The following is a 26,295-nucleotide window of genomic DNA, read 5'->3' as shown; positions in this document are numbered from 1 at the left end:
CCAAAATTTGTTCAACCCGCCTGTTCCCTCTGTTGGATTGTTCATCTCCTGATAAATGTTGTTGTGCCAATGAAACTGACTCACCAGATAATTACTGCAAATGTAACAGAAAAAAAGCAACATTTTGGATTGTGTTCTGCAAAAATGCCTGATTCATTTTTGACCTCAATCTATGCCTTCCTGTTTCCTTTCCTTGATATGTTGTGTTTGGTACCCATGGGTTGGGCCAGTGGTTCCATAGTGCTCTTCCTGCAAAGACATAAGCAGAGAGTCCAGTATATTTACCACAATAGTCTCTCTCCCAGAGCATCCCAGGAGGCTTCTGCCATTCGCACTGTCCTGCTTCTGGTGAGCTCATTTGTTTCCTTTTATTCTCTCTCCTCCATCTTATCACTTTATATGACTTGCTTTGTCAACCCCAACTTGCAACTAGTGAATGTCAGTGCATTCCTGGCTGCTTGTTTTCCAGCTCTCAGCCCCTTTGTGCTCATCAGGTGTGATACTCAAATCTTCAGAACCTGCCTTGTTATTTGTGGTAAAACAAAAATCTCCAAATAGTCCTTTTACAAATAGCTACCATTCATTCAACACTTTTTAAGCACTCAATATTCAGTGACTGAGTTTAATTGTAGACTCATCTAAAATGTATTATTTTTCAATGTGATTTGTGATTTAGTTTAGTTTTCTGTATGCTTTTGTATTTTCTCTTTGCATATTGTCTTTCAATGCAGCAAATATGTTTTCCTCTACCCAAGAAAAAAAGGATCACTTTTATTGACTCTTGGCATTATCTTATATGACAGGGAGCTGTTAATAATTCCAGTGGAAGACCTACTTGATACTATTCTTGCCCTACTACATATAATTTGATTTAGCTTTTTAAGGCCTTATCCTTAGAATGGATCAGCTAAGGACCAGCAGGCACTTGAAGAAATATTCTATCCTGAAACAAAGACAAAGACAAACAGATAGGGGGAAATAACGTGGAAGAAAAAGGAGATTAAAGAAGTAAGCTAAAATTTTACAGTTTGTAAGTAATATTGTTGGTGAGATATGAAACTCTATTACATGCATAAGGCAAGGGTCGTATGCTATCAAAAGAATGATAGAAGACCAAAAAGACTACTGGGGCTTAGAAACATGACAGAAGAAGTGAAGTGTTCAGTAGAGTGCTTGGAAATTAAAATGGAGGAATCTCTAGGAAATTGGATGAAGGGATAAGAACATTAGAAACCTTAGAAAAGAAACAGAAATGATATATGCACCCCTATGTTCATCTTAGTATTATGGAAACAACCTACATGCCCATTAATGGATGAATGGATAAAGATGTGGGAGATTCACAGATACACAATAATATTATTGAGCCATAAAAAGGTGAAATCCTGCCCTTTGAGACAGCATGGGTGGACCTTGAGGGAATTATGCCGAGTGACATAAATCAGACAGAGAAAGACAAATAACATATGGCTTCATGCATATTGTGGCATTAAAAAAAAAAAGAATCGAAAAACAAAATAAATGAACAAGCCAAATCAAACTAAATGTGTAGACATAGATAACAGAGTGGTGGTTGCCAGAGGGGAAGGAGTAGGTTGGTGGGTGGGAGAAGGTGAAGTGGTTAAAAGGGGTGTCTGGCTTGACCACACTGACTCCATTTTGTCAGCTCATTCTCAGACTCACAGTCCTACCATCTTCCCCTTCTGAGTGACTGAACTTAGCCTCCTCACAAGGAATGCACCCAAACCAGATAAGTTCTCTATCAATTTTTACCCTTGCCTTCATCTGACAGGCAAATAGTCGAATGCTTTGCTGGTGCTGATGGTCAGTGGTCATGAGACCCATCAGAGAGAGGAAAAGTCCCCCATTCCTGTCAGTGTGGGTGTCCTTTTTACTTGGTAGTCAAATTCTATTTTTAGCTTTGACCCCTTTAAATTACCCCACACCCTTTTTGATGACATGGAGTGCAGCTGTGAATGCTTCTGGATCATCCATCTACCAGATCTTTCCTGACTGTATGTAAGTTAACCACAATGAACTTTAAAATTGCACTTTATGTAGTGGCCTGCTTAATATTCCAGTCTCAAAGTTTCTTCTCAGTTCAGAGACTATTACTCAATATCTTCACTTCCCCACAGGCAGTCAACTGTAGAGTCATGGATGGAAGCTAAATTTTTGGTGGTAAGGAGGCCTAAGTGCATACAGAAATAGAAATATAATGTTATACACATGAAACATAATGTTATAAACCAATGTTACCTGGATTAAAAAAAAGAAAAAAGAAAAAATAATGGCCCCAAACTTCCCAAATCCAGGAAAATAAATGACATCAAGATTCAAGAAGCCATATAGACTCAAAATAGGATGAATCCAAAGTAATCCACAGTGAGATCATGGTAACCTGAAAGAATACACATATAGAAGATACACAAACGAAAATGAGAAAGACAGCAGACCACACACACACACACACACACAAATCAATGAAACAGAAAGGAATATAGCAAGAAGGGAAAAGTGACAAAAAAGCTGTAAGACAAACAGAAAACAATTAACAAAATGACAATAGTAAGTCCTTCCCTGTTAATTATTACTTTAGATAACAATGGATTAAACCTCCCTATCAAAAGACAGAGTTGTTGAAAGAATAAACAAAAAAGATCCAGCTATATTTTATCTACAAGAGATTCGATTTAAATTTAGACACACAGAAGCTGAAAGTGAAAGCATGGAAAAAGACATACCATGCAAATTAAAAATGAGATCATGGGTGTTGTTTAGTCACTAAGTTGTGCCCAACTCTTTGCAACCTCATGGACTCTAGCCTGCCAGGTTCTTGAGTCCATGAGATTTCCCAGGCAAGAACACTGCCATCTCCTTCTCCAGGGGATCTTCCTGACCCAGGGATCAAACCCACCTCTCCTGCACTGGCAGGTGGATTCTTTACAGCTGAACCACCAGGAAAGACCCAAAGCATGGGTGGCAATACTTTAATTACCTAAAATAGATTTTGTCAAAAATTCAAGTAGGGCATAAACATATCAAGTGAAAACACCTGGACATCTATTGCCTTGTTATAATGATTCTTAGTAGCCCTCAGTCTCTTCTGACACATATACATGTAAATAAGAGGTGTATGTATGTATTTTACATTTTAAAATTTTTATTAAATTATTTTTTTATTTTTGCCTGTGCTTGGTCTTTGTTGCTTTGCGTGGGCTTTCTCTAGTTGTGGAGAGGAGGGGCTCCTCTCTGGATGTGGTGTGCTGGCTTCTCATTGTGGTGGCTTCTCTTGTTTGCTGCACAGGCTCTAGGGCACGCAGGCTCAGTAGCTGTGGCACACAGGCTTAGTTGCTCCACAGCATGTGGATTCTTCTTGGACCAAGTATCAAACCCATGTACCCTGCATTGGCAGGCAGATTCTTATCCACTACACCAACAGGGAAGTCCTGTATTTGATATTTTTAACAGGCATAGAATATTGTTAAAAATCTGGCATACATAACTTTGCCCTTGTTCATACACTCATACATATACAAACACAGTTGCCTTCAATTTCTATATCAAAAAGTTTAAAATTTCAGCACAGATAAATTTTTTATAACTAATGAATATTTTTAAAAGTATATAATTGTGTAAGTACAACCCAAGAAATAGAAAACACAAAGTAACTTTAAATGCTTTTATCAACTTATCTCTTCATCTTCCTGTCTTCCTGTAGTTTCCACATTCCTGAATTTATAATGTTTGTTTTTTATTATGTACCACTTGTGCACAAAATATCGCTTGTTTTGCCTCTTTTTAAAGTTTTATGAATGAAATTATATTGTATGTATATAACTCTTTGCTCATCATATTTGTTAAATTCAGTAATTTTCACTGCTGTGCACTGTCCCACTGTATATGTACTCCACACCTAATTATCCATTCCTCTTCTGATGGGCATGTTTCATTTCTGGATTTGTTATTGCAGTGAAATGAAAACAGTGAAAGCAATGTAGTGAAATCAATGTTATTGATTTTGATGACAGTGAAAATTTTGATGAAACCAATTCAGTTCAGTTCAGTTCAGTCGCTCAGTTGTGTCTGACTCTTTGTGACTCCATGAATCGCAGCACACCAGGCCTCCCTGTCCATCACCAACTCCTGGAGTTTACTCAAACTCATGTCCATTGAGTCAGTGATACCATCCAGCCATCTCATCCTCTGTCGTCCCCTTCTCCTCCTGCCCCCAATCCCTCCCAGCATCAGACTCTTTTCCAATGAGTCAACTCTTTGCATGAGGTGGCCAAAGTATTGGAGTTTCAGCTTTAGCATCAGTCCTTCCAATGAACACCCAGGAAACCAATTAGGGTGAAGCAAAAGAGAGACTTTTGGAAGAGAAACAAACCAACCAACAAAAAAAAGGTCAGAAAAGAAAATCCCTTTTTTTTTTTTTCAGGAATGCTTAGAATTTTATTCTGAAATTACAATAGGAGAGGAATTTTATCTTCTCCCCTAATACTATACCCATTAACTGTTCATCTATTTTTATCTACCATTTCAGATAATAAAAAAAAGTCTGACAGAAGAAACTATAGATATTTTGGTTCAGCATTGCAACTGGCACAGGTCCTGCCTAAGAAATGAAAACTTGATTTTGTATATTTAGAATATTTTTAAATGCAGTGATCATTTTTGGAAATAAAACGAGTAGTTTTCTGACTGACTAATTACATCGTCTCAAACAGATTCCATCCCTTATCTGACCCATAAGATAGGACATCTGATTCCCTAATTCTGGGCTCTGCTCTAATCTACCTGCCCCTACAAGTGGGAATTTATTTCTTTAGTCCAGGGTTTTCAAAGTCATTTGCTCAAGTTCCCTTAACATCATAGAAGAGTGGAAGCCTACCTCAGCCATTCCATGACTGGCTGTTACTTTGATTTCTTTTTTATTTTTCAAGGTTATGCTGATTTGCATTCTTTCCCATAAAACATCTTTGATTCATTATAAAATATCCAAATCTTTTGGTAGATAAATTTCAAGTCTTTTTCTGCATATTAAATTTGATTCTCTGACAAGACGATATGACATTGTTCTATTTTCGAGGTGATGGAACTGGATTATTGTCCTGTTCAGTCACATCATTCACTATCAAAACACACAGTCACGATTTCCCAGGCACATATAGTGACTGGTAGATAATCAAACTAAACAACTAACATGCCAAGTTAGATAACATTGTACTATTTTTCAATTCCAGCTGGACAGTGTCCCATTTTCACAATCACCATGGTACTCACACAAAAGAAAAACCTATCAGAGAAAACATCTCACAAATATTGTCATGTTCAGTTTTACTGACATTAATAGAAATACACAAAGACACAGACCTCAGGTCTCTGTCCTTCTCACAGGTCCCCATGGTCACAATATCCATTCATGACCATTTATTGTTGTTTGCCAACAATGGCATATAATTTCTAGTACAAACCACTTTGAAAGTGAAAGTTGCTCAGTCATGTCCAACTCTTTGTGACCCCATGGACTATACAGTCCATGGAATTCTCCAGGCAAGAACACTGGAGTGGGTAGCCATTTCCTTCTCCAGGGGATCTTCCCAACCCACGGATCGAACCCAGGTCTCCCGCATTGCAGGCGGATTCTTTACCAGCTGAGCCACCAAAGCCCAGGAAAGAGAGATTCACATTTGCAGAAACTATCCCATCAATATAAACAACTCTACACAGTGTTCCAGACATCAAATTGCATCCACAAGCTCACCTAAGGCAATACACACTCATCTTTTCAACTGCCAGACCCTGCTCCAGTCTCTGATACCCAGGGAAGCTCATCATGGCCCAGCTCAGTGTCATTTCCACAACTTTTACCCCAGATGCCTCAGCTCACTGAGGCCTAAGCCCCCTAACTGAGAGAATCAATTCCTAGGTAGGTTGACAAGAAGTTCAGGGTCCCAGAGGAGGAGAGAGGGGTCTGGGGTTCTCAAGGAGGAGAAAAGGACAAACATTTTGTTCTTTAAGCCCAGAGCCGATGATTGCACAAGAAAACAACTCATCTTGCTCAAGGATATATTTTCCCTTAAACTCTGTATGAATGATAATATAACAACAATGTATCCTGCTTGTGGACATATTTCTCCTTCTTGAGAACCTTCTGACTAATCCTGTCATCTTAAAATATATATTATATCTCTGTTAATTTCCCAGGCAAACCATTCAATATCAGTAATCCAAGTCTATGCCTTGACCAGTTATGCTGAAGAAGCTGAAGTTGAACAGTTCTATGAAGACCTATAAGATCTTCTAGAACTAACACCCCCAAATGATGTCCTTTTCATTATAGGGGACTGGAATGCAAAAGTAGGAAGTCGAGAAACACCCGGAGTTACAGGCAAACTTGGTCTTGAAGTACAGAAGGAAGCAGGGCAAAGGCTAATAGAGTTTTGCCAAGAGAATGCACTGGTTGTAGCAAACACCCTCTTCCAACAACACAAGAGAAGACTCTACACATGGACATCACCAGATGCTCAATACCGAAATCAGACTGATTATATTCTTTGCAGCCAAAGATGGAGAAGCCCTATACAGTCAGCAAAAACAAGACTGGGAGCTGACTGTGGCTCAGATCATGAACTCCTTATTGCCAAATTCAGACTTAAATTGAAGAAAGTAGGGGAAACCACTAGACCATTCAAGTACGACCTAAATCAAATCCCTTATGATTATACAGTGGAAGTGACAAATAGATTCAAGGGATTCAATCTGATAGAATGCTTGGAGAACTATGAATGGAGGTTTGTGACATTGTACAGGAGGCAGAGATCAAGACTATCCCCAAGAAAAAGAAATGCAAACAGGCAAAATGTTTGTCTGAGGAGGCCTTACAAATAGCTGTGAAAAGAAGAGAAGTGAAAGGCAAAGGAGAGAAGGAAAGATAAACCCATTTGAATGCAGAGTTCCAAAGAATAGCAAGAAGAGATAAGAAAGCCTTCCTCAGTGATCAACGCAAAGAAATAGAGGAACACAATAGAATGGGAAGACTAGAGATCTCTTCAAGAAAATTAGAGATGCCAAGGGAACATATTATGCAAAGATGGGCATAACAAAGGACAGATATGGTAGGGACCTAACAGAAGCAGAAGATATTAAGAAGTGGCAAGAATACACAGAAGAACTATACAAAAAAGAGCTTCATGACCCAGATAATCACGATGGTGTGATCACTCACCCAGAGCCAGACATCTTGGAATGTGAAGTCAACTGGGCCTTAGGAAGGCTAGTGGAGGTGATGGAATTCCAGTCAAGCTATTTCAAATCCTGAAAGATGATGCTGTGAAAGTGCTGCACTCAATATGCCAGCGAATTTGGAAAACTCAGCAGTGGCCACAGGACTGGAAAATGTCAGTTTTCATTCCAATCCCAAAGAAAGGCAATGCCAAAGAATGCTCAAACTACCACACGAGTGCGCTCATCTCACATGCTAGCAAAATAATGCTCAAAATTCTCCAAGCCAGGCTTCAACAATACGTGAACCAGGAATTTTCAGATGTTCAAGCTGGTTTTAGAAAAGGCAGAGGAACAAGAGATCAAATTGCAAACATCCATTGGATCATCGAAAAAGCAAGAGAGTTCCGGGAAAACATCTATTTCTGTTTTATTGACTACGCCAAAGCCTTTGACTGTGTGGGCCACAACAAACTGTGGAAAATTCTGAAACAGATGGGAATACCAGACCACTTGACCTGCCTCTTGAGAAATCTGTATGCAGGTCAGGAAGCAACAGTTAGAACTGGATATGGAACAACAGACTGGTTCCACGTTGGGAAAGGAGTGTGTCAAGGCTGTATATTGTCACCCTGCTTGTTTAACTTATATGTAGAGTACCTCATGAAAAATGCTGGGCGGATGATGCACAGGCTGGACTCAAGATTGCCAGGAGAAATATCAGTAGCCTCAGATATGCAGATGACACCACCCTTATGGCAGAAAACAAAGAGGAACTAAAAAGCCTCTTGACGAAAGTGAAAGAGGAGAGTGAAAAGGTTGGCTTAAAGCTCCACATTCAGAAAACGAAGATCATGGCATCTGGTCCCGTCACTTCATGGGAAATAGATGGGGAAACAGTGGAAACAGTGACAGTCTTTATTTTGGGGGGCTCCAAAATCACTGCAGATTATGACTGCAGCCATGAAATTAAAAGATGCTTGTTGCTTGGAAGGAAAGTTATGACCAACCTAGACAGCATATTAAAAAGCAGAGATATTACTTTGCCAACAAAGGTCCATCTAGTGAAGGCTATAGTTTTTCCAGTAGTCATGTATTGATGTGAGAATTGGACTATAAAGAAAGCTGAGCACCAAAGAATTGATGCTTTTGAACTGTGGTGTTGGAGAAGACTCTTGAGAGTCCCTTGGACTGCAAGGAGATCCAACCAGTCCATCCTAAAGGAAATCAGTCCTGAATATTCATTGGAAGGACTGATGTTGAAGCTGAAACTCCAACACTTTTGCCACCTGATGCAAAGAACTGACTCATTTGAAAAGACCCTGATGCTGGGAAAGATTGAAAGCAGGAGGAGAAGGGGATGACAGAGGATGAGATGGTTGGGTGGTATCACCAACTCAATGGACATGAGTTTGAGTAAACTCCGGGAGTCGGTGATAGACAGCGAGGCCTGGTGTGCTGCAGTCCATGGGGTTGCAAAAAGTCAGACACGACTGAGCGACTGAACTGAAATGAACTAATCCTGTCATCTTAAAATGTAAATTGTGGGAGTGGGCCTAGTAAGACCATTACAACCTTGAGACATTCTTTTGATTTATTGTAGTAACCAATTTTAAAAGTATATAGCTCCCTGGCTAAGACCAGCGAGGGGGGCACTCTCCGTCCCCTTTCTGATGTCTATGTCAGAAGCTTTCTCTGTCCCTTTTCATACTTTAATAAAACTCTGCTACACAAAAGCTCTTGAGTGATCAAGCCTGGTCCCTAGTCCTGAAACTAAATCTTCTTCGGAGATCACAAATCTGACATCGTTCAAAGTAAGCTATCATAACCCCCAATCTCCACCTGCCCTGGACTTCAGTATGCCTTCCTCGACGTTCTCTGACAACTTCCTAACTCTCCCTCAGCCACGCCAAAGACAACGAAGCCACTAGGTTCGGCCAATACTCGGAACTTCTCTCTCCAGCAAAGATCAGAAATTCAGATTGGCTTTAGAAAAGGCGCCTGTGACCGGCGGAGCCAAGTTGCATGCTGGGATGAAGGTCCAAATTCCCACCTTCCGGGGGATTCGCGGGCCCCGGACTACATTTCCCAGAGGTCTTTCGGCACAAATCCTCTCCGGGCGGGGCGAGTTTTCGGAGAGCTCTTGGAAGTGCTCCGCTACAGCCTCTAAGGATTTTCTGGCTCTTATTTCCCATGAACCTCTGGGCCTAAACTAATCTCAGTCTCTGGGTCCCTTTCCGGTGTCTTGGAGACTTTTGGTCTCTGCGCGGTGAGTTGGTCGCGTTGGAGAAAGTGGGCAGCCCCCGGGGAGGGTGGGAGGGCTCTGCGGGCTTCTCCAGCGCCGTGTCAGAAATGGCAGTGAGGGAGGGAGGGAGGCGCTCGAGGTGAGAAGGCCCGGCGGCTGACAGGTTGTGTGTTCGGAGCCTCAAGCCTGGTGTGTGAGCGAGGCGTGAAAAATGGTGTGTGACAGACGGCGTGACAGGGCCAGAGTGTGTCTCCCTAACGGTGTGCGAGATTGGGACTGTGTGACAAAGTGACGAGGTGCGTGGTCTTGTTAGTACGTGTGGTTTGCTTTGGCGGGACGCTCTAGGTTCCCTCTAGACTCCTTTAGTCGCTGCCTGAGTTAAGGGACCATCAGAAAAGAAGCCCTGTATTAAGCCCTAGAAGGTGTGTTTCCGGCAGGAAGACACAGATCGAGTCTTGAGATGAGGATTTTACAGTTTTAAACATCTGGAAGCGTCCTCATCCCAGTCTCCTGGGAGGATGTGTAGGATTCCTGTTTGCAGGGCCAGCTTCATGTGTCAGCCCCACTGCAACCAGACCTCTGTCCCCAAGAATTGCTCTCAGCTGACTTGCAGCTTCCCCTTTAATTCAGTTTGTTTGTGTGCGGACTACGGCAGATGTGACCCCGAAAGTGTTTTGTTTGTTTTTAGGTAGGTCTATCTGTGTTCCAAGGAATTCTGGTGTCTCACTCTTTCTTATCCCTTCCCTCCGCCCCTACCGACCCCCCTCACCCCCACGTCCTCCCCCACCCCGGTGCTGCTGGGTTTCTGAGACGACCCTGAGAAGTAGGAAAGAATTGTTGCATATTTTTTGTTGTTGCAGGTTTAGACATCAAGGTTCAGGTGAATTTGTCTTTCTTTTTTTAATTCATAGTTCCCTTTGTTGCTTCTCTCTCTCTGCGTCTCTTTTTTAAGTCTTTATTGAATTTGTTACAACGTTGCTCCTGTTAGGAAGTTTTTTGGTTTTTGGCGGAGGGATCGAGCTCACACTCCCTGGATTGGAAGGCGAAGTCCTAACCACTGGACTGCTAGGGAAGTCCCACCTTTGTTTTTAAATCATGAGAATTTTTGTTTTCCTGACCTTAAATATCTCCATTAGTAGTGTCTGTCCTGGGCCTTCTGGTGAGTGACCCACCACGCTGATGTAACCCTACCCCCAGAGACCCGCTATTGTCCTTCTCCTCAGTCAGGAGCCATCTGTCCATATGGCAAATTGTTCAAACCCTCAGATGCATTGGAAGACATTTTTCAAGGATTATATCCAAATGTTTTAAATTGACTATTCAGTGAAGAATGAGAATGGTGTAGTCACATTTGTTAAGTATCTACTCTGTAGGAAATATTGTTGTGTTCATGTGTGTAGATTTCCTTGCTCTGACTTCGAAGGAAAAAAATAATTTGTGTTCATTCACAGGAGAATCTTGACAGTGAAAGTGTCTCACTGTAGTGAGCTACAGCTACAAGATGTTGAGGAGCTGGGAGATGTCATTTGTTTCAGACCCACTGATTTTCAGTGCTGGGCCTGTTGGTTCAGTTTTCTTCATGACTGAATTCCCTATCACTCAATTTTTTACATTTGCAAATAACTTTATTTTTCTGATTGGGCTTCCCTGGTAGCTCAGCTGGTAAAGAATTCATCTGCAATTCAGAAGACCCCAGTTTGACTCCTGGGTCAGGAGACTTCCTGGAGAAGGGATAGGCTACTCACTCCAGTATTCTTGGGCTTCCCTGGTGGCTCAGGTGGAAAAGAATCTGCCTGCAATGTGGGAGACCTAGGTTTGATCCCTGGGTTGGGAAGATCCCCTGGAGAATGGAACAGCTACCCACTCCAGTATTCGTGCCTGGAGAATTCCACGGACAGAGGAGCCTGGCAGACTACAGTCCATGGGGTCCCAAAGAATTGGACACGACTGAGCAACTTTCACTTTTATTTTTCTGATTACAGAGTTAACACAGGTTTGTTGGAAAACATTCACCAATCCGGGAAATGTATAGAGAGAAGAAAGTTAAAATTATATCCCGTAGAGTTAATCATTCTTATTATTTTGATGTCTTTTTATTCAGTTGTTTAAGTCAGGACAGGCTCACTTCAGCACACCTAGACTAAAGCTTCTTTTTCCTTCTGCAGCTCTGGCTTTTCTGGACTCTGTGTTTCACCAATAGAGGAACCCTATGGAGTGCTAATTAGTTCCTGGGATTGTAGAACCATGACTGACGTAAGTTGGTCTTTCTCCTTGACATGTTGTGATGTTTAGGTCATGTGGATCTTTTCCTGAATTACCCTAAAGCTTTCTACTTAACAGAACCCCCTCCTTGAACCTCTTTCTCAGTTCGTCCTTTTCCAGTAAAGGGTGATGCCAAATAGCCCAGCGTCTGCCCTCTGTGCCATTTCCAATCAGCACCATCGTATTTATCAACCACTTGATTCAATGTCTCCTGTGGCTCAGTCTTCCATCAAGAGTAGTGAAGGGATGGAGTCCTCTAAGGGAAATATTTGAGCATCTGTCCAAGAATAACACAAAGAAATATACTGAACAATCAGTTCACTTTTATTTATATACTAGGAAAACCAACAGTAGGTTGAGTTCATCATCTTTCAAAGGCACGAAGAGGATTCATATAAAGAGGAGGAAAGAGGGGAGAATGAAGACTTCAGACCTTTGGAAAGCAACAGTTTTCCTTTTGCAAGCCAAGATGCCGATTAATTCATGTTCTATCTAGAAAAAAAAAAAAGGATAAAGTTCCCTTAATAGTTTTCCTTTTTCAGGCTAATATGCAGCTATCAAAGAAGCGGTCAGGGTGCTCTGCCCTTAGCCAGCTGAATGGTCACTCATGGGAAGAGTTTCAATTGTGTATTCTCTGGTAGAGCTTTGGTATTTAACTGGCACAGATCCATATCAGGCTGTCTTAGGTCTTGCCTTTTGTTATTACTTCTTTGTTCAGCCAGGGCTGCCCCGTTTCCCTTATTAGGGTTTCTCATTCCCATGACAAGTCTGTGGTATGATGAATTAGTGATGAGGGTTCCTTTGGATCACACAGGAAAACTTGGAACTTCTACACAAACCTGAGTTTTCCAGAAAGATAACTTAAGAATATAGGATTTCTTAGTTTCAGCTTCAGTTTGTATGAGATCACATGTTTTGTAAACTTTCAGGATTAGAGCGGGGAGTGAGTGGTTCTTTCCAGGGATTCCCTTATCAATAAACACCAGTGTCAAAGTCCATTTTGTTATTGACCAGGTTGTGACATCTGTGTCATGTCTGATCTTCTATCCGTATCTTCCAACTCGAGAACAAGGAATGTGTTAAGCGATGGATGGTTGATGGTACCACCTAAGAAGAGGATCCAGATTTTTAAATACTGGATGATAACTGACTCCTGGAATTAAGAAAATCTTTAAAACTTTTGTTCACTCTAAATGTATAATAGTTATTAATCTTGTACGTTCTCATATGATGAACTGAATTGCATCTAATAAAAATGTTTTATGTATCCAATTCATCACAATAAGAAAAAAATGCTAACCACAGGGAACTATACTCAATATTTTATAATTATCTATAAGGGAAAAGAATCTGAAATCCCTGTGCTATATACCTGAAACTAGCACAATATTATAAATCAACTATACTTCAGTAAAAAATTAATGTTATAAAAAGGAAAATGCCTATGATATAATCTAACAAAATGATTCACTTGAGGTTTAATGGTAATCCTTAATTTAATGGAAATCATTTTTCTAAAATAAGAGATTTTATAGTACATTTGGGAAAAGTGTTTTTTTTCCCATATTTTTTTAAAGGGACGAGATGGTGTAGCAATTCCTATATATAAAGAATTTATGAAGTGGGCACCTAGCAGGTTGTATGTATGTATACACATCCATAAACATCCCTGTCCCTTCCCCCAACACACTTTTTATTTAATAGAGGAGAAACTGAGATTATTTTATGCGTCTCAGACAGATCTGGACAGCTGAGTTATCTCACAGTATACAGGAAGTTCTTTCTGCGATAACAGGTTTCTTCTTGAACATGCACTCTGCTTTAATCAAGCTAATTTCCTTACTTTTTCCTACCCATCTGTTTCACAGGCTTTCAGCTGACTTGGTTGCTATATTTTTCTTTTCTTATAGGTTATCCTTCATACTCCTCTCTTTTTTCCTCTTGGAAAAAGTTTTTAATTTCTTCAATTTCACAAGTAACGAGTGGGTTTTTGGTTTTAGGGCTTGGTGACATTCGGGGATGTGGCCATTAACTTCTCTCAGGAGGAGTGGGAATTCCTGAACCCTGCTCAGAGGGACTTGTATGTGGATGTGATGTTGGAGAACTATAGCAACTTGGTCTCACTGGGTAAGCTCATATGCCTGAAATAATTTACTTTTCTATCTGCAACATCATCTTTCTCCACTGGGAATTACAGGGCTGTTTTTGAAGAAATCAGGTGAATTTCTCCTTCATGTTCTCAAAATAATGCTTTGGTATTCATTGGCTTAGAGATGGGCTCATTGAGCACCTTGATCATCCCATCCCTCAGGAGCTTCAACCCTCCTCCGGCCTTTTCTGCAATGGCCTCTCTTCAACGACCAAGGAGCTGGATTTGTATTATGGGGCATATGTTTATTTCATAACTACTGTCAGAGAAACCACATTTCATACTGTGTTTAACGTCAGCATTTCTACAGGTGATCTCTGTCCTTGCTAGACATGCTGTGCTATGCTAAGTCACTTCAGTCGTGTCCGACTCTGTGCGACCCCATAGACGGCAGCCCACCAGGCTTCCCCGTCCCTGGGATTCTCCAGGCAAGAACACTGGAGTGGGTTGCCATTTCCTTCTCCAATGCGTGAGAGTGAAAAGTGGAAGTGAAGTCGCTCAGTCATGTCCGACTCTTCGAGACCCCATGGACTGCAGCCTACCAGGCTCCTCCATCCATGGGTTTTTCTAGGGAAAAGTACTGGAGTGGGGTGCCATTGCCTATGTGGTTCTTTTATGTGAGGGACCATAGAAAGGCCAGAACAGAGTTACTGAAAGAGAGTACCCAGAAGTGAGTGAGGGAGACAGGAAGAACCCAGGTGACAGGCTGTGGTGTTGGTTTCGGGGAATAATGTGGATTGTTCTTTCAGTGATTAGAAGCCATGATTTGATTTACGTGGGGTTTTAACGTTTTTATTTTTAAGTGTTACACAAACACCTATGATAAGCTTCTTCCAGGGTTTGTTAGAAATTGCAGCTTGTCAGGTCCTACTCCAGCATCTGTATTTACTTATGGTCCCTGCTGATTTTTATTCCCCTTAAAGAATTGCTCCCCTTTGTTATATTCTGACCCACATATGGGAAGTACAGCTAGAAACAAAATCCTGATACACTGTGGCTTTCAGAAGAACCTCTCTACATTAATAGAGTGGTGAACCGAATGAACAGAAATTCATTGCATACTAAGTGAACATGTTCTTTTACTTCCAACATATTTAAGTTGAAAATTACCATCTGAACTTTGCACTTTACAAAGTTAAATCCTACACTGAGTTAAATCCTAGAAATGTCTCACAAAACTTGTTTTCACCTTAGCAAAATAACAACAGTAAAAATAACATTAATAGTTAACATTATGCTTACTAAAAACCAGGCCCTGTACTAAGCAGAGCAAATACATGAATATTTTTAACTTTTACAACATCCCCATGAGGTAGGTACTATTTTTAACCCTTTTTATAGAGGAGATTATTGAGACGCATACACAGTTTAAATGACCTCCCAAGGTCACATAGCTGGTGGGGACACAGTAGCAACAGTTGCACCTAAGAAGTCTGGCTCTAGAATCTGTGTTTTAAAACCACCATTATGTGTTCTGTTTGCTCAAAAGAGGCAGAACCTGAATGAGCCTAAAACAAGGTCATTTTTCTACTTTATATGATCTCATGTTCTTCATTCCCACTGTTTCTCTCTTCTCTGGAGTCTTTGTCAATATTATTTTTACCTTTATTGCAAATTTAACCAAATGTTTTGCACTTATATTTAAAAAAACAAAAAACAAATCTCTGCACCATTTGAGATTTCTTTTCCTGCAACCAGACACTCCATTTCTAAGCCATATATAGCAGCATTATTGGAGCAAGGAGAAGAGCCCTGGATAATTGTTGGGGATGTGAGGAGGTGCAAGAAGTTAGATCCCAGGAAGGCAAAGGCAGGAGGGAGCCATCAGCCCAGGGAACACCCTCACAGGTCGCACAGGAGGAGAAAGGGAACAGTTGGGATGGTGTTTGGAAGTTCGTTATGAAGGACCAAGGCCTGTGGAGTGAAGGCCTGACACCTGGGAGAAGATAGAGATTTCAGTTTGAGCTACCAGAGGAACTTCATCTTGATCTCATTTCTGAGACTCCTTGTTTCTCTTCTTCTATTTCCCTCCCATTTCAGTGAGGAATTCTTTTTTGTTCCCATTGGAACCATTTTACTTATATGTTGGATATAGCTATTTTCTAGCTGTTTTGCATTTGTGTATGTGAATGAATATACATACTCGTTCATCAATTCACCACATATTTGGAGTTCCTACTCCTAGCCAGGCTGCATACTGGGCACTATTAATACCATCAGGAACAAGATTGATAAAACTTGCTCATTCTTGTGTACTTTGTGTCATTGGGGAGAAACATAAATAAGTAAATAAATAGATAAATAGTATCATGTAATGAAACATATTATTCATGAGAGGCAGGCAGCATAAGAGAACAGAAAATGATGGAAACTGTGATGTTGGAGAAGACTCTTGAGAGTCCCTTGGACTGCAAGGAGATCCAACCAGTCCATCCTAAAGGAGATCAGTCCTGGATGTTCATTGGAAGGAATGATGCTAAAGCTGAAACTCCAGTACTTTGGCCACCTCATGCAAAGAGCTGACTCATTGGAAACGACTCTGATGCTGGGAAGGATTGGGGACAGGAGGAGAAGGGGATGACAGAGGATGAGATGGTTGGATGGCATCACTGACTCGATGGACGTGAATGTGGGTGAACTCTGGGAGTTGGTGATGGACAGGGAGGCCTGGCGTGCTGCAATTCATGGGGTTGCAAAGAGTCAGACATGACTGAGTGACTGAACTGAACTAAATTGATACAGCTAATTCAGATAAGGAGGTCAGGGAAAGCATTTTTGAATAGAAATGTGAAGTCTAGGATCAGGTTATATGAATACCTGGGGGAGGAACATTTCAGTCACAATGAACTGAAGGGCAAAGGCCCTGAAGGTGGTAAGGAACTTTATTGGAAGAACTCTAAGAAGGGTAGAGTTAGTAAAGGAGTATATACTGGTCCCGGAGATAAGCACAGGTTTGATAATATACAGTTGTAGTTTTCTTAGGAATTTGGATTGTTTAGTCTGAAACAATTCATTCATCTTTTCTTGATTTACATTCCTTATTTCTTGAATAAAAATTTACAATATTATGTTTCAAGTATATAGCAAAGTGATTCAGTTATACATATATATGTGAATGTATATGTATATATTTCAGATTGTATTCCATTATAGGTTATTACAAGATACTGACTATAGTTCCCTGTGCTATACAGTAAATGCTTATTGTTTTTCTATTCTGTGTATAGTAGTTTTGTTAATCCCATACTCTTAATTTCTTCCTCCCCTGACTTTCCCCTTTGGTAACCATAAGTTTCTTTTCTATGTCTCTGAGTCTGTTTCTTGTATATAGATTCATTTGTATTATTTCTTAGATTCCACATATAAGTGATGTCATATAAAATTTGTCTTCCTCTGTTTGACTTACTTCACTTAGTATGATATTCTCTAGAGCCATCCATGTTGCTGCAAATGGCAATATTTCATTCCTTTTTATGGCTGAGTAATATTCCCTTGTGTGTATATATATCATATTCTCTTAAACCAGTTGTCTGTTGATGGGCATTTGGGTTGTTTCCCTGTCTTGCCTATTATAAATAATGCTGCTCTGAACATGGGGTACATGTATCCTTTTGAATTAGAGTTTTTGTCTTTTCAATATATATGCCTAGGAGTGAGATTACTGAATAATAATAATTGCTCTATTTTTATTTTTTTAAAGAACCTCTGCTTTTGTTCTCCATAGTGACTGTACCATTTTACATTCTCACCAACAGTATATGAGGGTTCCCTTTTTTCCACACTGTCTCCAGCATTTATTACTTATAGACTTTTATGATGGCCATTCTGACTGGTATGAAGGGGTGCCTCAGTGCAGTTTTGTTGTGCATTTCTGTAGTAATTAGTGATGTAGAGCATTTTTCTATGTGCTTGTTGGCTATCTGTATATGTTCTTTGGAGAAATGTTTATTTAGGTCTTGTGCCCATTTTTTGATTGGGTTGTTTGTCTTTATTGATATTGAGTTGTATGAGCTGTTTGTATATTTTGGAAATTAATCCCTTTAATGAGGCTTTTATGAGGAGGAACTTTGAGGCTATTAAATGTTGTATTCCTCTGAAGACTTTCAGTTTATTCATATATTGGATTTCTAGTCAGCAGGTTGTAATTTGTTCTTCCCATTATTTATTTGAAGCTCAAAATATATGAGCTGGTCCCAGATGTGATCCATGGGAACCCTCTAAATAGTAGCTTCTGTGTGCTTTGGCATGTCTCCATCACACTTAGAGCATCTCCTTATTTTCTGACATAACTCTATGTTCCAGCCCTAAAAGTCAGCCTTTTCTTCAAGGTGCCCTGGTTCCTTTTAGTTGAGTATGGTATTTAGAAGCCAGAATCTGAGTGCTAGATTTGCTCATTGCTGCTGGGGAATGGCTGTCCCTAGGCCCTCTCAGTGAACAGAGTAGGGAGAGAATATGTTTATATGCACGCATGCATGTATGTACACACATTTACATCTATCTCATGAGTTCACACAGATGTCTCCAGTTCTTTTCAACACTACAGGTTTCATTTCAGCTTATTCACCTTCCATATTTCTAACTCCCTTTTCTGACAATGAAAAACCTGGGTTCCATTATTCTTAATGTATTTATAGTTGACCCTTGAACAACATGGGTTTGAACCATGCAGGTCCACATATATGCAGATTTTTTTCAAGAAATATACAGTAGACTCTCCGTTTCCACAGCTTCTACATCCATGGAAAAGGAGGGCCAACTGTGGGACTTTGCATCCTTGGGTACCTGAGGTAGGTTCTGGAACCAATCCCCCAAGATACTACCGAGGGATGACTGTATTTATTTCATCAAACTCTCTGTGACTAACCAGTCTTCTGTTACCACTGCCACCACCACCTGGATCGTGTGATTGCCTTTCTTAGCGCCCTTGGGCTGACAACCAAGTCACTCGGCACATGAACACTTGTCCTTACCTTGCTTGCATTCTGACTCCTGACATGAGACAACCCTTTTACACTGTGACCGTCCTCATGCTGGCTGACCTTCAGATCCTGCTCTGGGCCTCATTTTATTAAATCCTGATCCTTGAGGATGCGTTTTGAAAATATTCTGTGTGATGAGATGGAAAATCTTCATTAAACTCTTCTGCTATGTACTGAAGTATAGTGGTTACCTTGCAGGAAATTGCCTGTGTCAATGTTTGAGTTATGAGTTAAACTAGCTGCTTTTTTCACGGAACACCCCCCCTTTTTTTCTCCTTGAAAGAATGACTGACAGGCAGACTATGGTTGAAGCCTTGAGTAGTTGGAAAACATTTTCTTCTAAATGAGCATGTCACCTTAAGAACAACTAAGAGTATTTATTGCCAATGATAAAATTTAAACTTTCAAGTAAAAATTAGAATTGTGTGAAGCTTATATCCATTATTTTGAGTTTATAGCTTCCCAGTAAATATTTTTCTGATGAGGTAGATATATTTTTAACTTATGGTTTTCTTTGATATTATGTAATAAAATACATCAGCATTTCAAATATCTGCAGAATTCAGTGAACCAGTATTTTTCAAATGACCAGTGCATGATATTACAGAATTATGCATGGGTAAAAAAAAATCATCCAAAGTGCAATGGATTCTGTAACATAATATGAAAAGTTCATGAGTATGGTTGCATACTCCACCTTGGAACTAACCTTTTAAGAAACCATCACTTCTCATGTTTTACTGTATCAAAGAATAGCATCCACTATTACCTAAACAAGCTCATAGAATATTCTGCTATTTTATAATTACATATCTGTTAGAGGCTGGATTTTCTTTATATGCTGTTTTCTTCAGTGCTATTTCTTCAACCAAAGTAGCATTGCCACAGTTTGAATGCAAAAGAATCCAGTTGTCTTCTGTTAAACCAGATATTGAAGAGACTTACAAAATATTTTAAGAAGTTATTCATTAATTTTTTGTTTTGGAATTTTTCTTCCAAATATGGTTACTTTTCATAAAATGTGTTATTTAACATTAATGATTTATCATTTTAAATAAATTAATAACTTTAAATTTCTCAGTTTTAATTTCTAATATGGTTAATTTCAAAAGATATAACCTATATAAACAAAAGCTCTTTTGGGTCCTCAATGCTTTTTTTTAAAAAAAAACAGCTAAAAAGAAGTTAAACTTCTGTTCATTTACTGTCACTGTTGAGCCTTAAACAAAAACATTCAAATACCAAGTAATTATAATGGAAGCTCAATTCATATTTGTTGAACTACTTATTGAGGCTAAGTTGTACATAAGTGCACTCCTTTTAGTTTACATTTGGTCATCTCAAAGTAATTGTAATATTAGGTTGGTCAGTTTAAATACTGGCTTCCTTTTGGATATACACACAGTCTTCACATCCAAATGTTATTGTATACAAAACAATAAGAAATTATTAAATAAAATAGCAATAGTCTGTGTAGTTTAGGCCTGTGCCCAATTAATGTTGATTAAAATTGCTTCCCACAATCATTTCCACAGTACTCATCCAACATTTATTAGTTTACCAAGGTATTATATAATCACCAATAGGCAAAAACACTAGATTTGTATACTTTGTATTGCAGATATACTTACACATGTGCAAGCAAGGGATTCACAATATTGAAGAGTATAAGAGTCTACTGAGACCAAAAAGTTTGAGAACTATTGCTCCAGGGTATGGTTCTTACTTTCAATATATGGTCTTTGAGAGGCCTCAAAGTAGATGCTTGGGAGTGTTCATTGAGGTCTTTCCATTTGAACTGGGATGACTTCCAGTGTGCAACTTCTAGAATCTCTGATTGTAGTCAATACCCCAGGCACCTTGTGAATGCATAACATTTGGTTACAGATCCAAGGGAGAACCCCTGCATAGGTTCCTGAGGCTCCTTTTCATGGCTTCTCCTTTGATAAACCTTGAACCACAAATTCCACTCACCTTAGCAGCCCTGAATTCAGATCCTAATATTCTTTGCCCAGTGACTTAATTGGTGGAACGGCACATTTTAGTTTAAGAGACTGTTTACAAAGGAAGATGATGAGGAACTTGTTAAAATGACCTTTGTGGAATCCTCCAGAAAACTGTCAAATCAGAACATGATGATGACAGAAAACAACAAAATTCTGTAAAGCAATTATCCTTTAATAAGAAATAAAATTTTTTAAAAAGGCCAAAAAAGAAAAAAGAACATGAGATCACAAGAGCTGAAAAGTCACAGCTGAATTTGTTGTTGAACACAGAGAGGCTTGTGCCTAGGAATTTACTAAGTCTCCTGATTAAGTTTACTTATGAGTATTATTTGCAATTTGTCTTTACTTCTAGTATAAAGGACTTTTTTTTTCTGGTAAAGGGAATAAAATGTTTTGGTTTTCTTGTTTTCTTTCAGATTTGGAGTCGACATATGAGACAAAAAATACATTTTCAAAAAAGGACATTTTTGAAATAAATTTTTCCCAGTGGAAGATAAAGGAAAGAAGTAAAACCATTGAGCTTGAGGCATCCATTTTCAAAAATAACTGGAAGTGTAAGAGCAGATTCAAGGGGCTCCAGGGACACCAAGAGAGATTCTTCAGTCAAGTGATAATCAGCTATGAAAAAATGCCCACTTACAAAAAGCATGAATCTCTTATTGCACATCAAAGAACTCCTAATCAAGAAAAACCTTACATTTGTAAGGAATGTGGGAAGGCTTACAGTCATGGCTCAAAACTTGTTCAACATGAGAGAATTCATATGGCTAAAAAACATTTTGAATGTAAAGAATGTGGGAAGGACTTTTTAAGTGCCTATCAACTCACTGTGCATCAGAGATTTCATACTGGTGAGAAACCTTATGAATGTAAGGAATGTGGGAAGACCTTTAGTTGGGGATCCAGCCTTGTTAAACATGAGAGAATTCATACTGGTGAGAAACCCTATGAATGTAAAGAATGTGGGAAGGCCTTTAGTCGTGGCTATCACCTTACTCAACATCAGAAAATTCATACTGGTGTGAAGTCTTATGAATGTAAAGAATGTGGGAAGGCCTTTTTTTGGGGCTCAAGCCTTGCTAAACATGAGATAGTTCATACAGGTGAGAAACCTTATAAATGTAAAGAATGTGGGAAGGCCTTCAGTCGTGGCTATCAACTTACTCAGCATCATAAAATCCATACTGGTAAGAAACCTTATGTATGTAAAATTTGTGGAAGGGCTTTTTGTTGGGGCTATCAACTTACTCGACATCAGATATTTCATACTGGCAAGAAACCCTATGAATGTAAGGCATGTGGGAAGACCTTTAACTGTGGCTCTAGTCTGGTTCAACATGAGAGAATCCATACAGGTGAGAAACCCTATGAATGTAAAGAATGTGGAAAGGCCTTTAGTCGTGGCTATCACCTTACTCAGCATCAGAAAATCCATACTGGTGAGAAACCTTTTGAATGTAAGGAATGTGGGAAGGCTTTCAGTTGGGGTTCAAGCCTCATTAAACACGAAAGAGTTCATTCTGGTGACAAATCTTATGAATGTAAAGAATGTGGAAAAACCTTTGGTAGTGGCTATCAACTTACTCGACATCAGATATTTCATACTGGTGAGAAACCCTATAAATGTAAGGCATGTGGGAAGGCCTTTAATTGTGGCTCAAGTCTGGTTCAACATGAGAGAATCCATACTGGTGAGAAACCCTATGAATGTAAAGAATGTGGAAAGACCTTTAGTCGTGGCTATCACCTTACTCAGCATCAGAAAACCCATACTGGTGAGAAACCTTTTAAATGTAAGGAATGTGGGAAGGCCTTTAGTTGGGGTTCAAGCCTTGTTAAACATGAGAGAGTTCATACTGGTGAGAAATACTATGAATGTAGAGACTGTGGGAAGGTCTTCAATAATGACTATCAACTTAGTGTTCATCAGAGATTTCATACTGGTGAGAAATCTTATCAATGTAAGGAATTTGGGAAGACCTTTACTTGTGGCGTAAGCCATGTTCAACATGAAAGAATTATGTAATAATGATAAACGCTACAAATATAAAGAGTGTGGTGAAGCCTTTATATGGACAGCCTATTCAAATGGGGCAGCTGATGCTGGTGAAACTTTATGACTGAAGAAATGTGAAAGAATGTGTCTGTGTATGTGTATAGACAACTTACTTAATGTGAGAAGTCTTACTCTTGAGAAACCTTTTGAATGTAGGGAATGTGCAAAACCCTAAACTGTGTATGGATAAGTGATATCAGAAAATTCATATTAGTGAGGAATATTTTGAAAATGAGGACTATGAAAAGGCCTTTCGACTTCTGTATGATCTTGAACATCTATACTGATGTGAAGCCATTTAAATGCAGGAAATGTGTAAAGATCTTTAATTCATAATACAAAGTCTCATAAGTGTTGGAAAAATTATGCTCATCAGAATCTCTTAAAGGGATATGGGAAGATTTTAAATTTAGTTTGGTTCTTGCATATCAGAGAATTCATACTGCTCTGAAATCCTGTGAATTTAAGGAGTATGGGAAGACTTGTAATCATGGTAAACATCTTAAAATACATCAGGGAATTCATCCTAATGAGAAGCCATTTGAATTAGAATTGTAGGAAGGCCTTTAGACAAGTGCCACTCCAGCTATTGTCCGGAGACGTTCTGCCAGTCTATAAAATCATTGCCTGTCAATCATGAGGTAAATGCAGAAAGTGAGAGTAAATGTTTGGAAACTTTTATAGAAATTTGATATTGCCATAACATTATCATTATATTTTACAAAAGTGTCAGTCAACGAATGATTGGAAATTAAAAATGAAAAGTTTGTCCTTTATAAGTTGAGAGACAACATTCATACTTTAAAACAGGAGACACATTACAAAGTAACCTAATTAGAATAAGAAATTCTTCACTCCTCAGACAATGATTAGAGTAGCAGAATACTTAATACTTCATAAGATATGTATGATGTATATATTTCATCAGACTTTGGTAAATCTGAATAAAGAAAAGTCAAGAAAGTTGGCAACACTGTAGAATCATTAATAAGAAAAAATATAATTAGAGATATGGGTTTTTTTTTTAATTTAAGGCAATACAATGTATTTAAACATATTTGGATCAATAAGCAAAGGAAAAGACTAAAAAAAATTGCTCCAAGATCTATTTTTTAGAAACAATAGTTGGAAATTGTCGTCTTCTTAGGTATCAATTTCAAGAGGAAAAAAATTTTTTTTGCTATTTCATCTGGATAACATATATCTAGTAACAAAACTAAATGGAGATAGCCTCTAAAAAGCAAAAGCTAGATTAATTGAATTTGTGTGCATGCCTGTTCAGTTGCTTCAGTCATATTTGACTCTGTGAACTCATGAACTGCAGCCCGACAGGCTCCTCTGTCCATGGAGATTCTCCAGGCAAGAATACTAGAATGGGTTGCCATGCCCTCCTCCAGGGGAACTTCCTGACTCAGGTAAATGCAAAATTTTTAATTAAAATACCAGTAAGCAGAATCCAGATGTAAGATTGCACAATAGAAAATAATTTTTATGGACTATCCAAGCCCCAAATTTTCTGGTTTAAATGGAAATATAGGCTAACTGACCAAAAAAAAAAAAGAATCAGTATAAGTTTAATTCATTCTGATAGTTCACCTTAGATTAGTGTGACTTTTAGAGTAGGAAATTACATACAATGACTTAATTCTAAGAAGAATTTAATGTTTGTAAATCAGAATGCATCTCAAAATTGGTGACTTTTCATTTTCATCTGGGTGGCTGTTATGATTTAGTGCCAGCATGAAAGTATATTAGTTATGATGAAATAAAAGAATGCTTATATACTCAGAATTTGACCCTTTAAAAATGACTGATTTCCAAAAAATCAGTTACATCAGAACTGGACTGACAAATGTCTGTGGTTCATCTTGGTCATTGTTTTCATCTGCACCTCACCTCTATGTCCATTTTTGCAGATAGGCCATCCATGGTATCTCCGTTCAGTCGTTTATGGTCTAGTAGTTGACAGCATTATTCCACATAATTGTAATAATAAAATGAACACAAAGCAGAATACTTTGAGTGTTTTAATAGAATATATCATCACCAGTTAGTATTTTACTCCTCCTGGGTACCATATTTACATGTTAACTAGGTGATATGGCGATAGCACCTTATCCTACCATTTCTGAAATTGTAGGTCTCAGAAGTCACCAGTGCTTAATAGTACTTGAGGAACAAAGGAAATTAATTCTCTGATTAAAGAAGCTTATGAAGCAGCATCTTCTAAAATACCCTCTTAAGGAACTACCGAAAGTACCTTATCAGCTTATCAAAAGACTAAAGAGTAGTGAAGAAAATTGTTCAACTGTGTTTAAGTTGGCGTATCTCAAACTTCACTATGGCAATACCAATTCTCATGACTTATTAACATCTTGAGGGTGTGAAACTGCATTGGGAGGTGCAACCATAACTAAAAGAGACGATAAAGTTGGAAATTTCAGTCACCAAGTCTGATTGTTTAGCTATGACAGGATGACAGTATTGTACTCTCAGTTGCCTTCTAATGTTTTCTCTTACTTATGAGTAAATATCTTTGTTGTGTCTAAGTAGGCATGGCTCCTGAGTTTTATCAAATGCCATTTTATCATCTCTTCCTGCAGTTGTATTTAATTGTTATACTGTGATAATTATTTATACTGACAGACTCTTTGACTTCTTCCTGTTTCTAGGTATACTCAGGTTAGCCATTGGTGTGTGTGTGTTGGATGCACTACTTGATTTCACTTACTACTATTTTATTTAGAATTTTTACATCTTGTGAGTGAGACTACCTGATGATTTTCTTTTAGAATATATTTTTTGTTTTTGTATTGTGATTACCTGTTCTTTGAAATTGCATGACTGTATTGGGTTTTGTTTTGAATTGGAGGTCCTTAATCATTTTTCTAGTTTAATCTGTTGATTTTCTTGTCTTTGAATTTCTACTTAGGACACAACAATTTCACTGAATATCCAGCACAGTTCCTTTAAGGAATCTTCATAGTACCAGCCAAGATCCACATAAAAAGAACATTCCAACATAGTCCCTAGTTGAAAATCTTCCAGTATGTGTTCTGGAAGATACTGTGCTGGGAAGTCAGAATGCCTTATAGGACTGTTATAATTAGCCATGTCTTTCAAAGTATACACATTTCTTTCTGTGCATACTGGGAGATAGAATTGCTTGAATTTGTTTATGGGTATATCCATGTTCAGCTTTAATAAGTTTATTTCTCCTATGTATTAATAGATTTCCAAACAAATATACCAGCTGGCATGCCCAACAGCAGTGTGTGTTTGTATCCTTGACAATATGTGGCATCATCAGTTTAAAAATATATGTACATATTTTGCTACTGTGGTAGATATACAGTGGTACCTGATTGTAA

At 38.7% G+C, this 26,295-nt stretch overlaps 1 protein-coding gene across 1 annotated transcript; it reads left to right on the top strand.

Moving 5' to 3' along the window:
• Nucleotides 1-9,319: 9,319 nt before the first annotated feature.
• Nucleotides 9,320-26,295, top strand: ZNF283 (zinc finger protein 283). Its single transcript, XM_040252554.1, is given in 5 exon segments — nt 9,320-9,611; nt 11,638-11,725; nt 13,735-13,861; nt 21,285-22,891; nt 22,893-26,295. Coding segments are annotated over 5 exon segments (1,950 nt in total). The 5' UTR covers nt 9,320-9,579; the 3' UTR covers nt 22,989-26,295.

This window comes from Oryx dammah, unplaced genomic scaffold (assembly GCF_014754425.2).
Source record: "Oryx dammah isolate SB20612 unplaced genomic scaffold, SCBI_Odam_1.1 HiC_scaffold_13, whole genome shotgun sequence".
Taxonomy (NCBI): Eukaryota; Metazoa; Chordata; class Mammalia; order Artiodactyla; family Bovidae; genus Oryx; species Oryx dammah.
This window is presented reverse-complemented; position numbering and strand designations above follow the sequence as displayed.